The sequence below is a fragment of the Lissotriton helveticus genome, chromosome 4_1, assembly GCF_964261635.1.
Source record: "Lissotriton helveticus chromosome 4_1, aLisHel1.1, whole genome shotgun sequence".
Classification (NCBI taxonomy): Eukaryota; Metazoa; Chordata; class Amphibia; order Caudata; family Salamandridae; genus Lissotriton; species Lissotriton helveticus.
The window spans coordinates 64,531,925-64,549,431 of NC_136063.1; the positions used below are offsets into that span (position 1 = coordinate 64,531,925).

Consider the following 17,507-nt stretch of genomic DNA (forward strand, 5'->3'; position numbering starts at 1 on the left):
AGAAACACTGTGTATAGTGGGCGTTGCCCCTCCTATCTGATAATAATGAGCAATACGGGTAAAAATGTTAAGTCTGCTACTTCCCGCCCTATGACTAGGCACCAGGCCACCATGACACAACCTCTTCCGAGCCTGACGGCCATAGACAAGATGCTGCAGAAGACTATCGGGGTTGTGGCTACAGCCATAGAAAATACAGAGACGATTATCAATTACCCCTGCTGTCCCTCCGTTGCAGCAAGTGGGGGATTTTTCAGCAGCTACAGTTAATCCCCGACTCTAGCTTTTTTCTTACGTCTTCTTTCGATGAGCTGCCCTGTGCTCAGGTTGTTCTCGATGTAATTGATAGTCCTGAGGTTGCTAAATCCCCCCCACATTCTGTAGCAAAAAAAGTCCCTAAACCCCATCCTAGAGGGAAGAAATCAAAACCTCAAAAAAAATTAACCAATAGAACCATGCCTATACTTGATTGTACACCGGTTGTTGATGGTCCATTTCTACCATTCGTGGGAACACCTGTTTCGGTTACTCATTTACTTGCTGACTTCCAGGCCCATATGGAACATATTATTGGCACACATTAAATCTCTGTCATCCAGGCTGGATAGATTAGTCTCCACAATTAACATAGGTCTAGGGAGAGCTCATTCTACTAGTCCATCAGGGAAACAGGCTACTAGAGAGACCCCTAGCACCATCAAGTCCACCCTCCACCCTAGAACCGTCCCAGCAAGTAATAACGCCGCTGGGACTCCCGCTATCAGACCGACTCCTAGCATTACTAAATCTATTCCTGATCCTAAAAGCCTGCCAGCCAGTAACAATATCCCAGCTGCAGCCCCTCAGGCTAGTGGTAATCCTATCCCCGAAACAGTTCTGCCTCTGCCCAAGGATGGAAAAGTAGGCAGCGGAAGTAATATAGTGGTGAGGGGGGTATCTGAAGTGGGGATAAAGCACTTAGATCAACGGACTCAATGTAGTAAAAATATCCTAGCAAAGGGGTCCTTAACAGAGTTGCCCTCCATTGATCTCCCTCCCGAGTCTTTACCATACGTTGTGGTGCTTGCTGGGGTTCCTCCTCTAACCCAGGGAAAAAGTGAGGATCATACTGATCACAAAAATAAATGCATAAACTGGCTTAACACCAATAGGCCTTCTCCCCCCAATGCTTCGGGTGAAATATTATGTGTTAGAAGAGTAGAGTGGATCGGGACAGGACCTAAAACTATTGCAGGAAATTGTGTTGTAATTAACTTTAGGTACATACGTGCTGTGGAACACATCTGCAGTGGGTTACCAACCTGGTCGAACACCCAAATTCTTCCCCTTCACTTGTCATACTTCTATCCCACTCCTCAGACGAGGATTGACCAGAGTAGAGGTGTTCAGTATGAAGGGGCCAAAATAAACCACCACATAGATTCCAACAGGGGAGAGCAACTTGGGAGGGCTCTGAGCCGTATACCCCTTTGCTCTCACTATTTCCCCAAAGAAATAGGTTTAGTTTACTGGAACAGGTGGATTGACGCCCTGAGAGGCTGAATTTTATACCACAAACTGCTAGTAGCCTAGGTACTGTAACAGCTACAGTGGAGGGTAACGATGTCAGCACTATCCCTGAAAACCGTTCATTATTCGATCACTAAGGTGCAGATGGAATCAGGGGAAAATTTGCAACATGTGGGGGTTTGTGCCCCTAATGAGGTGTTGTCTAGTGGTGAGGCAAGGGAAAAGACACCAGAGTCAAGGATTCCAATATGGGACATTGAGTCTGATTCAGACAAGGGCAAACGATCAACTAGTACTGGGCAATTGGATGGAAGTATAAAAATACTGTCTTGGAATGTGGCCGGGGTGAAAAATAAATTGCCCCTGCCGGAGTGGGGCTCCTTCATGGCAATGCACGATATCTGGTTGATGCAGGAAACATGGGTTTTGCTACCTTCGACATTCTGGCAACAACTAGGGGCAGGGGGAGACCATCGGGTGGCCTAACAATATGGGTGGGTACGCACCTGGGCGCCCAGGCGGTCCAAATACAAACTAATTCCCAGATGTCCAGTGTGTACTTCTAACCCCTCAAAACATGCCCCAGGTGGCCGTACTAAATATTTATTCTAGGCCACTTAAGAGTGGGCAGGAATCTGATACAATTGAAGCATTAAAGCACTTTATCCAGACACTTGATCCTTCGGTTGCCCTAGTGGTTGGGGGAGAATTTAATTGTCAGTTCGAGCCCCTCGTGAATGCAGATATGGGTGAACAGGATGAGTACCAGTTTTGGCATGTTCCTGACCCGCAGATCCCTCCTGTCAGAGCGTGGACCCCACTGGTCCTTCAAATTAAATCACTCTCCCTTACAACGTCTCTGCGGGCGTGTAATGGGAGGTTGGAGCCTGACAGACCGGGGTCAGTTACAGATTAGAGCAAACTTCCATCATTGACTATATAATGATGGAAGCTAGACACTGGGATAGGCTGCTGGAAATTAGGGTTCACCCAAGACAAGATAGCGACCATAATGCCCTAGTTTTAACACTTAAACCTGGGAGTTTTGGGTTAACAAATCCAGCTCCCGAATTCAACGGCGGAATCCCGCCTCTTATGTTAGCTAATAACAGGCGTAGGGTTAAATGGCCTCATTTCCAGGGCTCCCCCAGTAAACTTGCTGAAATATACCAGATAGCTATACCACTGATTTCTGATATGGGGGATGTAGGTTCCCAGGGTAGAGCCGTGGAAATTCATAAGCAGCTGGTCGCCGGGCTTGGGGATGTGTTTTGCCCTGTGGGAGGGAAAAAATCCCATCTGGAGAGGACGCATCCCTGGTATGACGCCCCCTGTAGGAAAGCAAAAAAATACCTCCTCTTAGCAATTAAAGCCAAAGATAGAATAGGTATCAAGAAATCACGACTACTCTATAAAAAGGCAATCATTAGAGGAAAGAAGGATTGGGAGGAGAACAGGTGGGAGGAACTCATATCGGCACTTTCAAGCAGGGACTCTAAGTCGTTCTGGGCCATTGTCAGCTCTGGTGTGAGTGGGGGAGGCCCGGCTCTAGCCCCGAATATAGCAGCCTCAGTGTGGGAATCGCACTTTGGAGCACTGTATCCCAACTCGGAGCTGGAAACCACACCCCCTCCAGGCCTCGAACCCTTCCAGGATCATAGATTGGTGGGGGTGACAGACTTGGTTCTGGGGGAAACGCTGGTATCTCCTCTGTTCGCCGCCTCAGGCCCCCGCCATGAGCATCGACTGGTGGGGACCTTGGACGGCGAACAGCGGCAGGACTCCCTGGATGTTGGGGATGAGTGCCATCTTGAATGGTCTGAGGTCATTACTTTGAAGGAGGTTGAGTCTGCAATAGCAAAACTACTCCTTGGCCCCTGGTCCAGACAAATTGCCTGGGGATTAATTTCGCTCCCAACCTAAAATATGGGCACCATATTTGGTTGTCCTATTCAATGCGATCCTCATGGGGACTGACCCGCCAGGTACTTGGCTTGGAGCTGAGATCGTCCCCATTTACAAGAAAGGTTGCTCGCTAATTCCATCCAATTTTAGGCCCATTAGCCTTATAGATACAACACAAAAACTAATGGGCAGGGTCATCCTAGATAGGAGTCAGGGGTGGATGGAGGAAAATGAGATACTGACTACACTCCAGGCCGAGTTCAGATCAGTCATTTCAACTTTGGACCAAATATTCCAGCTGCATGTTTTATTTTGGAAAACGGCAAGAGTGGAGGGTGGCAGCCTCTTTGTTTTCGTTGACCTGCGGGCCGCCTTCGACCTTGTTCCAAGGGAAATGCTGTGGAAAGTTTTAGCAGACTTGGGTCTCCCGCCCTATCTTTTGAATATTTTAATTAGACTTCATAGTAGTAACTATGCCCAAGTTAGGTGCGGGAGGTATGGAGATTTGACAGCACGTTTTCCTGTTCTGAAGGGGGTACGCCAGGGGTGCGTCTTGGCCCCAACGCTATTTTGTCTTTACATCAATGGTCTTGTCGACCATTTAAATGGTGTAATAGACAATGACACCCCCAGGCTGGTTACTGGGCGGGTGCCCGCTCTGATGTTTGCGGATGACACTTTGCTGTTATCCAAAACATCATCGGGCATCCAGCGAATTCTGGACGGTTTCGCAACGTTCTGTGCTTAGCGTGGATTGGAAATAAACTTGGATAACACCAAGTTTATGATGTTTAATCCCCCGAAGCAGACCCGCCCGAACCCTATTCTCAATGGCATCCCCTTGGAAAGAGTCAAGACTTTTGTCTTGCTCGGTATCTTTCATATGGGATGTGGTGTATTGACTTTTTTTAAATTGAACAATTAGACAAACAGGCAAGTGGTAGTGTGCCTTGCCTGTGAGGAAGTTTTAAAATTCCTTATAAACTCCTCAGGTGTCTTTAGAAGATATTTAATTGTTCAGAACCAGTCAGGTCTCGTGTGTTGATACCAAACATGACCAGATTCGGGGAAGCAGTATGTAGCTGGACATCTGATCTTTCCAGTGTCCAATGCTTACCGTAAAATGGCTGTCATGCACTTACAAAGCCCAGAGAATGGAGTCTGGGGTTTGTAGGGGTACCTCTGCTCGTGCAGGGGTACCCACACACTTAGAACCATGCACCCTGCCCCTGGACTGAAGGGCCTACCTTAGGGGTGACATAGGTTCAAAGTGCAGTGACCGGGATACAAGGGAAACCTTATGTCTTCAGTGAAGGGTGCCTGCAGACACAGTTTGCGTGGGCTCCCATGGATGGCACAATACTTACTGGATCCCAGTGAACTACAGTCAAAACACACTAACACTAGGCAAAAAGTGGGGGTACCTATGCCAGAACGATCTTACTTTCCTACATAACCCAATCCAAAACAAAAGAAATTAAGACTAACCTTGCGCAGTTGATTCTTCATTTTCTAAGTAGAAATACCTGAAAAGTCCATGTGCGTTGTCATGGTTACTCCCAAGATTATGTTCCACTGAAAAGTCCATCCCTTATTGGGAAATGGACCACTGTAAAAGTTGGGGGTTTCACCCATCATCTGTTTAAGCCATAAGAGGGGCTTGTGGTCTGTCTGAACAATGAAGCGAGTGCTGTGATCTGGGCGTTGAAGAAGCTGAAACCATACCTGTTTGGCAAAGGCCTCCCTCTCAATAGCCGACCAACATGTCTCTCTGGGGGTAAACCATCAGCTGATACAAGCTACTGGCTGATCCTGGCCCTCTTCATTAAGATGCGACAATACTGTTCCCATCTCAGAGGCATCTGTCTGGACAATAAATTGCTTGGAGTAGTCAGGACTCTGCAGAATGGAAGTTGAGCAGATGGCCCTCTCCAAGGCATCAAAGGCCTCTTGACAACAAACTATCCAATTTACCCTCTTAGGCATTTTCTTACCGGTGAGGTCATTAGGGGGAGTCACAATGGCCCATACCCCTTAACAAATCTTCTGTGATACCCAGTCAGAGCAAAAAATGCTCTGACTGGAGTCCGGATAATGGGAGCAACCCAGTCCACAATGGTTTGGGTTTTGCTCTCCATAGGTTGAAATTGGCTTCCACCTACCAGGTGGCCCAAGTATACAACTTTAATTTGCTCTATATGGTGCTTACTGGTCTTGATAGTGAGGCTAGCCTCCTGCAGGGCCTAAAGTACATTCCTGAAGTGGACCAGGTGATTCTGCCAGGTGGAGCTAAAGATAGCTATATCATCTAGATATGCTGCACTAAAACCTTCCAGACCTGACAAATTGATTCGCCAACCTCTGAAATGTGGCAGGTGCATTTTTCAATCCAAAGGGTATTACAGTAAACTGGAAGTGCCTTCCAAGGGTTGCAAATGCCATTTTGGGTTTTGCAGCATCTGTGAGTCTGAGCTGTCAAATGCCAGCAGTCAGGGCAAAGGTGCTAAGATACTTGGCCGGAAACAGGATCTATCAACTCATCTGCCCTGGGGTTAGGATGGGCATCCATTTTACCAAATGCATTGAAGCATTTGTAGTCTACACAAAATATTATTTCTATTTACCACCCTGGGAATGAGGTTTGGGTAGAAGGACTACTGGACTAGTCCAAGGGCTATCTGAAGGCTCAAAGACCCCCAACTCTAGTATCTTTTTGGACCTCTGTCCGAAGCCTCAGTAAGTTGTGCATTGGGGTACGAGAAGCCCCAGCCCCGATCATCATCTGCACCGAAGCCCAGGCCCCCGCACTCCGCGAGTGTCCCGTGGGCCCCGGCTTCACATTTGTGCTTGACGCGTCTTCCCCGCTACTTGCCTGATGGCTAGTGAGCCCCCCGAAGATGCAATCTTGAAACTACTTTGCTTTCCTGGTTGCTCCAGGCTTGCTCCAGCTTCCTTCCAAAGGAGAAACGCCATAGACCTTGCTGGTCTGCAACAGAGCCAATCTCGACATCCTGCGTGGGTTGCGGTTGTCAAGGCTTGTTGGGTCCAATCCGGATACCAATGCTGCAGTCATCTAGATCCATCGTGGGACAGCTCAAATCCAGCTCCTGGTCATCGTCGATGCCTCCTGGACCTCGTGGCTGAAGGGACAAACTCACCTTCAAGCACCCGACATCGCCTGGTTCCTTCCTGGTCACTGGCTAGTGACCCAGACTCTGTCTCCTCTGCTTTCAGGCTCTTCACATCTCCAATCCAACCGGACACTTTTCCTCTGGTCGCCTGCAGCACTTCTTTGCAGCTCTCCATAGAAAACGACGACGAAACCCGACACGAAAAGACACCTATGCACCCGGCTTCACTGGGTGAGGTAACTAGAGTACTCCGGTGCTCCCGTGGGTCTTGACTCTTGAAGTGTCCTAGTTTAAAGGGGTTCCATCCAAGTCCATGCGGAAGTGTCCTTAATCTTTAACTTTGTAACTTTTACGAACATCATAGAAAGTCAATGGGAATCCGCGCCTGTGTTTAGACACTGCACGCGGCTCCCGTGGGTCTCCTACTTCCTAACAACTGGTCGTTTAGTGTAGCCCCTGCGATTCTACAGGCCCTAGGCCTGCTTTCTAACTCACTTGGTACTTATACCACTTTCTTAGTATATGGTTAGTGAGGCCCCTAGGGCACAACATATACTGTGCAACTTATTGTGTATTAACTGTGTGACTTGTATTGTATTTTTACCTCTAACCTCATAAAGAGTGCAGAGGGGTTGTGTTTAGAATAAATACATATATATTTGATATATACCTTGTGTGGTGTACTTTCATTTGGTATTCAAGGGATTATTTATGGTAAAACAACATGCTTAACTCGCCTACTGAAGTCTTAGCCTGAAGACTGCTGGTTCATGCTACCACTAGGATAGCTTTCTATAAGGTTGACTTTACAACCATCATCAATAAGGGTCGATTAGACTGGAGCAAGGTGCCCACTAGAACTAGTGGACATCATATGCCAGGCTAACTTCTCACAATCAGTAGCCAAGAGCAAGCTCATGTCAGCCCTGTCAAAAGTAAGGCTTTAGGAGGTTAAAATTATGCACTTTCTGGGGGCTTCTAGGACTACCCAGGTCCTCCAGGTAGGTGACCTCACCTTTCTTTTCCAGGATAGTACAGGGACACTCCACTTGTCTTGGGAGGGTCATGCGGCCACAGGCTCCAAGACACACATTTTCTGCTTTGGCTGGTAAACAGTCAGAACAGCCTTTTGGTAATGCCATAACCTCCGAGGTTCTTGGCTGGCCTGCTAATTTTTGCTGGCCTTCTTCGTGTACTCATTCATGTGTGAATGCAGGCCTAGCACATAATTTACATTGTCTTGCTTAGCAGGTTTGAGAGACTGCTCCCATCCCTCTTTCACCAGACAAAATGGACCCCTAACTGGATGTCCAAACAGAAGTTCAAATGAACTGTAACCAACTCCCTTCTGTGGAATCTCTTTGTGGGCAAAAGGAAGTCAAGGTAATAGGACATCCCATCTCCTTCTGAGCTGGTCAGATAGTTCCATAATCATACCCTTAAGGGTTTTGTTGAATCTCTCAACTAAGCCATTGCACTGTGGGTGGTAACTTTGTAATTTACTCCACACATTCCACATGGCTTTCAGGGAGCTAAATATGAAATTTGCATTTCTGTCTGATACCATCTGTTTAGGAAAACCCACTCTAGAATGGACTCCTAAAAGGGCCTTGGCCACTGCAGGAGCTGTGGTGGTCCTAAGGGGAATAGCTTCTGAGTTTCTGGTGGCATGGTCCCCCACCGCCAGGATATAACTGTTCCCAGATGCTGTTGGAGGGTCTAGGGGGACAGCTATGTCGCTCACTATCCTCTCAAATAGAACCCCAACCACTGGTGGAGGGATTAAGCGGGCTTCCAGGATAGGAGCCGACCTATCCGAAGATTCGTCAAACGACGCCAAAGTTATTAGCAAATCAAAAAAACGCTTTTCCTATGGAAACTAGGTTCCAACTATAACTACCTAGTGGCGTCCGCCAGTAGGTAATATATTCCAGTTACGCCGGTCTCTGTCACTTCCATTCCACCAGTAACAAACGGATGCAAAACCTTAAGTGCCAAATTTTCATTATTGCTTTAAGCCAACATAACCGCCATGACGCGTTTCAGCCTGACTTGGCCTTGATCGCATGACGTGCTCTAGGAGTCACGTTACCTAATTTAAAGTGATTGGTGCTGTCACACGTGGTATTGTAGTCGGATAGACAGACAAAATACTTCGGTTTTATCATTAACGATAATAAAAAGACATGTACAAATCAGCAATAAATATATAAATTTAAATACATGAATATATAAATATAAGGTTAAAATCCTGACAATTAATACATATAAAGTAACAATCTACGTAAAATACATAAAATGTAATGATACAGTATTAAAGCCATGTCAGTTTACATGTTGGTATATTACACATCTTTATAATCTCTAGATGATGCCATATCCTACACATAATGTGTGTTTACCAGATTGACTAATAAAACCCAATGCTGATAGAGTTAATATGTCCGCACATAGATATATTGAAATGTAATATCTTATTGTGTTAGGTCATGTCCTATACTGATTAAAGTGCTAAGTGCTATGCACTTAAAAACCAAGTGCTACCCTGGATCCAACCATGATCCTAAAATGTAAAAAAAAAAAGTTAATGTATAATAAAAGGAAAGGGGGGTTTAAATTAGGATAAAATATTTCATTCATTATTAGCCTAAATGCTATTCGCAGCATGCTGACTATGTATTACAAAACCTAGAGAAACCAGAATTATTACTGGTAAGCGTTAGATGTTACATTGCTCTAAGCAGGAAAGGTTACTATGCAAAGATCACGTCAAACTCATTATAACCATGTGCAAAAGTCCTCACTAGAGTTATGCCCATTGGGGGTCTTGGTATCGAATTCTAAGATATATTGAGTTTCGAGATGTCTAAGTTTCGCCTCTCTATTTTCACCCCATCTGGACACAGGAATGCAATCAATTAGAAAGTAAGTTAAATGCTTGAGGTCATTGGCATGCAATTCTTGAAACTGTATTGCAATCGGATATGATTGGTCATTGTTGGTTATTGCTCTCATGTGCTGCAGTATACGTTTGTGGACCTGTAGTTTTGTACTGCCCACATACTGCAGCCCACAAGAGCATTCCTACACGTACATCACAAATTCCGTGCAGCATGTAAGGAATTTTGACATTTTCATGGGTGCATCCGAAAAAGAGTTTTTGTAGATGGTTTTATTAGTTCCATATTTGCATGCTTTGCAAGTATTGCACTTAACAAATCCCCTACGTGCAGTAAGCCAATTGGTAGATTGTTTGACCTCAGGACTGCTGCTTACCACAGAGTCCCTCATGGACCTGGATTTCATGAATGAAATGCTTGGATGTTTCGGCATAGTTTCACCGATTATGGGATCACTTTTAACAACTGGGCAATTTTTTATCAATTATCGTACGAATTTAATTTTTCTCTTTACTGAACGCAAGGATAAGCATAGTTGTAGCGTCCATTGTTTTGGCATTGGTATTTGTGACAGGAGTTGTTCTGGTTAGCAATTCCTGTCACCCCACATTGTTAGCTTTTGTAATGGATATATAAATTGTTTTTTCATAGTAGCCACCCTGTAAGAACCTTATTTTTGTTGAGTTTGTGTGCCTCAGCCAAATCTGGTTCATTGCTGCACGCCCTTCGGATCCTCAGCATTTCACCATACGGTATACTATTGTTGAGATGCTGAGGATGATCACTCGTTGCGTGCAGTAGGCTGTTGCCAGCCGTGGGTTTAAGGTATAGTTTAGTTTAGATCGTTTGGTCCCTGATGTACACCTCCACATCAAGAAAATACACTTGTACTGCCGACAGTGGCAGTAAATTGGAGATTGACGTTTTTATTGTTGATACGGTTTACAAAATCAAGGGCTGAAACCTCTGTGCCTTGGCATACTATAAACAAATCATCAATGTAGCGCAACCAAATTTTAACCTGTCTCCAATTTGTTTATGCTCCGTGTTTAGTATCATCTCCTCCCACTAACCCATGTGCAGGCAGGAGTAGCTAGGGGAAAAGCATGCCCCCATAGCTACGCCTCTGGTTTGCTGATATACATGGGTAGAGAACAGGAAGTAGTTGTTGTCTAAACAGTACTGAATAATAGTAATCATTTATTTTGTTGTGGTGAACCAAACTGGGTGGTCTACTGTCCAAATAGTGTTATATATATTACGTACTAGGGCATTTTAGGCTTACTCCCCACGTCACCGTGCATCAAACTGATTGCCTATGGCTGATGCATAAAATAATACCCTTTTTATTTCAAAGAACAGTTCCTGACACACCAGATAGGAGAGTCATACATATCATGCAACTCAGAATAAGTGCTTTCTGAAACGCACATCAGACATCCCCGTGTGGTTGGATTTTTTAAGTCTGGCATTAGGGTGTCATACAATTTTGTGACACCCTACTTGATGTTAAACTAACAATTTCTGAAGCTACTTTGTATTCATCTACTGTAAAAGTAAGCTGGTTAGTTACACACTGCTCCATGGCAGGGAAGGGGCAGGCACTAATCTTTGGTTGTCCACTTGTGTCAATTACCTCAGAAAAGTGTATCATGGTGGTGAATGGAGTGCTAACCTAGAAAGAGGACACACACATAATACATTTAAGGTATGTGTGAAATTACAAAATGAGTGAGTTCTCTAGCTAAATACAAGATATGCAATAGCTATTTGCTAGGTCAGGGTCTTCCACTGAAGTAATCAAATGCAAAATAAAATGAACTGGTCTAGTATGCACAACACCAATTCAACGCAGGCTCCCTCCTCAAGTGATGGCAACAACAATGAACACAGACATCTAAGGAGTTAAGCAAACTAATCGATCATATCTTTATTAAACATTCATAGTAAAAGAAACAATTAAGCATTTTGCTATCTGCCATGAGTTACGACTCATTTCTCCCTGCGCGGCTGCGGCAGGGAAAGACAAAAAGAGTCCCAAATCCATCTCCAAGTCGGCACTACTGTGTCATCTGGGGGTGCAGAAGTGGTTAGTGTGGTCTTCTTAAAACCTGAAGGTTTACCATGCGGTTAGTATTTAGATTGTCAAAGCTCGCCTGAAGCTGGTTCCTGGGGATTGTCACTCAGTGCTTATAGATCTTGCAGTCTTGTTCTTTAATCTCCAGTATATTGTAATGTTCTTGGGGTAATGTATGTTGTTGTGTTAGTTTCAGGTAATAACAGACACTCTGCAACTAGTTCCAAGGCCCATCAAGGCTGCTGCATTGTTCCTTAAAGGTAGGTAGGTGCCTGCATGCTCTGCAGTTCTCGGATGTAGGTTTATTTTGCAATTTTTTATGATGATTTTCTCATTTGGTTGGGGGGTGAATGCCTTCAAATGTAAAGATGTCAGGGAGAATAAAGAACTATCCTACACTTTGGATGGCTGTTTGAAGACCGTTACATGAAGCCCATGGGTGGTTTCAGTCAGTGAAGGCATGTACAGGATGCTTTTTTGGTGAGCATTCAGTGTACCAGGTCTGCGGATTTGTGCGATAAGTGCTCTTACATATCCAGCTGCCTGGGGACAGAGCGCGCTGGAATTGGTTTGCACCAGATAGGTGGGTTGGTATGTTAAGTGCTTTCATGTGGAGGGTCCCAGGAATGGGGGCTTGTCGTGGGGTCCATCGCTCTGGGGCGATCATACAGCAGGTCTCATAAAGAGAAGGAATAGGCAGAAACCATAGATGGGGTTAGTGCCGCCATGTACTAGATCTAGGGTGCATGAAGTGGGTGCTAAAGGTTCTGGCACCATCGGTGAATGTGCGAGTGCAGTCATGGTTCTGAGGGGGATGGACAGTGGCGGTGCTTGTGTGTCCCAGATCTCTCAAATTGTGTGCTGGATGCGGAATCATTTCATTCAGGATGTAAAGGTCATCGATGCTGCCATGTAGAACCTCTACCCTTGGGTATGGTCTGTATTAAAGGACAGTATGATGAGACACTGCCAAGACGCGTCTGAGTCCACTCTCATGGAGTGCGGTACGGTGCTCACGGGTCCTCTCCCCCAGGGTTTCTCATCAAGGGTATTTCATCCCTACTCTGTCACCACATGCAGGTGATAAGGTACTCTGGATACGCCTGGGTGTCATTAAAAATGACGAAGATTTTAGGCATCTCCTCATCGTCTACAAGACTGTCATACCGGACGGTTCCATTTGCGGTCTTCATCGGGGGCACTGCCATTTTATGAACGCCTTTGGTATAGTCGCCAGTCAAGGTCTTCACCGCAAAGATAAACTTATGTCCCTTGGCGTTGAGAGGGGAGTAGACATTCGCCAGTGACAATACAGCATAGACGGCGAAATAGACTCCTTGTCCATAGCTCGCAGCTGTGGAGAAAAAACAAAGATCAGAAGCACAAACCAGAACATTTTTAAAAACAAAGCAGCTCTACTACCTCAGTACATGGACTTCACTTCACTTTAATCAAAGATGCAAGATGTGGCAGAGCTACTGCCAATAATCTGTGGTGTAAAATGTGCACAAGATATAATATAGTGTAGCAAGGAAGTAGCTACAAACCTGTAACTCTCGAGCTGGAGCTTGGTATCAGAGAAGAGAGAGAGGAGATGGAGAAGAGAATGAGAGCAGCCAGGTCCATGGTGACCAGGACTAGAGCACCTGGGGATTGACAAGTCAACTTCAGGATTCACACCCCTAAACGTCCCACCAATGGGTGCCAACCGTTGGATTACCAGCACACCTGGCAGCTCAACACAGATGCAGTTCACCGTTGGTGCACCCATCTGACACTCTTGAACTTTGGGTACAAATTCACACCAGTTTTGATCGATCCAACAACTTTTCTTTCGTTTAACTATGATGCAGTGTAACATGGCTAAAAAAAAATACATTGGTAAAGCCAAAAAACTCTTGTACATGGGTGTGTTCTGGCTTTGTCAATTTTTGTGGGGTAAGCGTGAAGGTGGGATGGGCAAGCAACAACAAGTGGGTGGTATCATGTGGCAAGCCCAATGGGGGTTGGGAAGCAACAAGAGGAGAGCGAGTAGGGTAAACAATGAAGGGGCAAGAAATGACGAAGAGGCACAAAGCAAGCAAAAACAACGGGCGAGCAACTACAATGGAGAGTGACGCAACAACAATGGAGAAAGCAATGACAGTCTAGCAACAACATGGGAAGGGGGCAAGCAACAACAAGCAAAAAATAGCGAGGGAGTGGGGCAGGAGAACCAGGAACAACAACGTAGGAACAAGAATAAAAACAATTTCTATTAGTACCCTTAATCCAAAGCAATCAGGACTTGGCCCATGCTTTGTGGAATGGTAAGCAATGCGTGGCTACAAGCCCCTTTTAAGCCAATACAAACTGTTTCGCAGGTGACAGCACATGCGCTGTCTCCAGCGAGAAATAAAAACTTTAATAGGGAAAAATCTCAGTGATAACTTCAGACCACGTCAAAGGCACAGAAAAAAAGGACACTGACATGGTTTTGATGGTGGGATTGCTTATGCCTTTTGCACATAAATGCCGGCACCCTTATCGATGGAGTAGAGTTAGTGAGAAAAGTTTCTCCGACCACGCTGGTGGGTGGAGGGATGTTCAAGAGGTAAGTAATCTGTAGGTAAAAGCATCAACCAGAAAGGGATAATTCTCTAAAATGAGGAATCTGGTGGAAGAACTAAACATCAAAATGTTTACATTTTGTTAATTTTACATTATACTTAGGAACCTAAGTGACACTTTACAGAGTCTTCAGACTATCCAAATTAGGAGGTCCCATACTGTAAGCCCGACAAGCAATCCTTTGGGGCAGCCACATATCGGTAGGATGGGCAGTTCCACATTAGAAGGTATCGATTGACTGCTGGGTGAGCCTGGTCTGTATCATGGTTGTGTTGGTCACCCAACAGCCCCCAAGGGTAGGCACACAGTTAGGAATTTCATCAGTAACAGTAGTATGGCCGTGCCCATCAAAAATGTCTCTTTATTTCCAACAAAGCTAGTGAGTTAGCAGGAGCATAGCAAATACCCTTTGATTGGAGCTAAAGGGACCAGTAACCTCATGTTATGGGTCTGGAAGTATTGGTAGCACTATAGTCCCCAAGGGTAGCCACAGAGATAGGGACCCCAATTGCTCTGATACACATCCAAATGGCAAACCCTTTGTCTCCCCAGTCGGCGGGCCAGATTGAGCCCAACCAAATCGCACCAGTGGTGTCGCTTGGTCTAGTAGGTATGCATTGCACCGCTAGCCAATGTTCTTTGATATCATGAAACATTGCGGGGCTGAGTTCCAAATTCATATCCCCAGAGTGGCTGGCTTTCATTAACTGCTTTGATATATGTCTCTTTAAGGAGACATGGGTTTTGGCACCACAACATTGTGTAGGGTACTTAAACTATCATATACCGGCAACAAAAGGAGCGAAAGGTTAGCCATCAGGAGGCTTGACCATATGGTTAGTCAAGGTCTGGATGTTACCATAAAGGAGCTAGCCGAAAAAGCAAGGACATACAGGCATTAAGGCTAAGATTAGACCCGCTCGAGAGCATTGATGTCTATAATATTTATCTGAGGGGAAGCAGAGGAGGGAAATTCCAAGTTTCAGTGGCTTTGGATGAACGCCTCAAGTCGAACTCATTGGACACTATTAGATTTGGGGGTCTCTAGTTGGTACAGGTAGGTACGTGTGACAAATAGGGACCCTCTCCTCTAGTCAGGACAAGGGAATTACACTCCTAAAATAACCCCTGCTCACCCTCTAGGTTGCGTGGCGCGAGCAGTCAAGGCTCATTTCATTGTAAGTTAAGCAGTTGTGACCACATACAGTAACCCAGTGACAACACTACAAATGGACACCACACAGGTTTTATATAAAAAATAAGTAGACTTTATATAGAGTTACCACAAGACCATAAACGACAAAAATACACACTATGATTTACTTTAAGATGGTAGATTTAAGCTTAGTTCAGTTCAGTTCTTAGATGCGCACTCTGCGTCAATGTACCTTAAGTTGCGTTGAGCTTCCACGACAAGCAATGTCGCAGCGATGGGAAATGCGGCAAAGTTCAGATACAAAGATCTTTCATATGCGGCACGCTTCTCGGGGATGCGAGAAGTTCTCGGTTCGATGTGTGGACTGCAGCGGCGACACCCTTACAATGCGACGGCAACAGCTCCAGCGGCGACGCTCTTCTCCACGATGCGTGAAGCTTCCGCTCGATGCGACAATCACAGCGGCGACATCCAAGATGCGACGGCAGCAGGTCCAACGACGTCGCACTTCTCGGGGATGCGAGGTGGTCTTGGTCGATGCGGTGCAATGCGACAGTTCCAGCGGCGACACCTTCCTTCGGAGTTGCGATGGCAGGCACGGCGACACGCTCCGACCTCGTTGCGAGATTCTTCTTCTGATGCGGTGCAGTGCGACAGCTCCAGTGGCGACACCCACCTTCTTTGGAGTTGCGATGGCAGCAGCAGCGACGGCGACACACTTCCTCTTCGTTGCGGCACGCTTCTCTCCGAAGCGGTGCAGTGCGGCAGTTCCACCGGCGGCAACCTCCTTCGGAGTTGCGACGGCAGGCACAGCGACAAGCTTCTTCTCGTTGAGTAGCGCTTCCAGCTCCTTGTGACACACAGTTCCTCAGAAGGCCCAAAACAGCAGCAGGCACTTCCAAAGAACTCTGGGGAGCTGGGGGGGGGGGTGAAGTCTGTTGTCCCTGAAACTTCAGCAGGAGGCAAGGTCTTTTCCAAGCCCTTGGAGATCCTTCACAAGTTGAAAGCAAAGTACACAAAGTTCCTTTCTCCTTCTTTTGGCAGTAAGGCAACCACTGCAGGCCAATCCCCCAAGCAGCACTTCAGCTTGGGAATAGTCTCTCCTCAGTTTCTTCAGGTTCCTCTCCTCCGTAAAGGTTTCTTCTTGTAGTCCAAAAGTGATCTAATGTCATGGGATCGGTGTCCCAATATTTATACCCCAAAATCCTTTGTTCTCTGAGGGGAGAGGGGCCTTTGCCCAGTCCAAACCAGTTCTGAAGCACTCAGTTTACCAGACTTCTCTTTTCCTTTCACAGTGCAGGGCATGCACATCAGACGCCCCACATGAGGTGGGGCCAGCATTGTGGAAGGCAAGTACAGTCCTGGAGCACTTTGCTTACAGGACTCCTTCTCTTCTTTCAGTGTGCAGGGCAGAGACATCAGTCGCTCCCCAGGGGGTGGAGCCAGCATTGTGGAAGGCAGGCACAGCCCTATTCAAGGTTCATGTGCAACTCCTCCCTCCCATCTAGATGCAGATCTCTCTATTCACCACCGGGTGACTCAGCCTGTCTCCTGGAATTCCCCAGCCCTGTCACTCACAAAACCAGACATAGGAATACACAACCTAGCAGAGGCAGGTTTGAATGGTTAGACAAGCAAATATCTATTTTCTAAAAGTGATATTTGCAAACACAGAATATTAAAATAAACTTTACTAAAAGATGTATTTTATTATTCTGAGTTCAGGCATACTAAACTCGAATTTCTACCATGTTCTCTGAGACAGTTAGGATTATAAAATGTAATAAGTCTAACAGCCCATTCTGGCCTATGGAGAACAGGTAGCCTTGTGTAAATGTATTTGAGCTTGTAAAGCGCACTGCTACCCGTCCGTAGGTCTCCTGGCGCTGTATAACTCTGGGGAACCCGTCCTGGCTTTCTCTGTGGGATGGTCCCTACTGGGAGTCCCCAAGGTGAAACCAGGCATCCCCAGAGTTGATGGGGCCGTTGTGGAGATTAGGCAAGCTAATGCCCAGAGTTGCCGAGTGGAGCCCCTGATTAGAGTAGGCACCGAGGCGAGAATTATCGAGTCCACTGACCCTGGTCCATGACCTTGCCGCGTCGGGAATTGAACCCTGGTCCCAGGCCGACTTCTGCTCCCGGGTCTGCCGCCTCTAACCAGTGAGCCACACTACTCCACTAGCAATAGTGAAAAACAAAAATGGCTGTAATTCACTATT

At 46.0% G+C, this 17,507-nt stretch overlaps 1 protein-coding gene across 5 annotated transcripts in view; it reads right to left on the reverse strand.

Moving 5' to 3' along the window:
* The window catches only part of PARP10 (poly(ADP-ribose) polymerase family member 10), an 803,115-nt gene that overhangs the window by 18,842 nt on the left and 766,766 nt on the right, over positions 1-17,507 (reverse strand). For 3 of the 5 annotated variants that reach the window (XM_078686421.1, XM_078686422.1, XM_078686424.1), the window contains exon 11: positions 11,346-12,876. The exons of the other annotated variants lie outside the window; for them this stretch is intronic. In XM_078686421.1, the coding sequence (XP_078542547.1) occupies positions 12,590-12,876 (287 nt within the window). In that variant the 3' untranslated portion in view covers positions 11,346-12,589. Of the gene's footprint in view, positions 1-11,345; positions 12,877-17,507 lie in introns of those variants that run through there. 5 annotated transcript variants of the gene reach the window in all.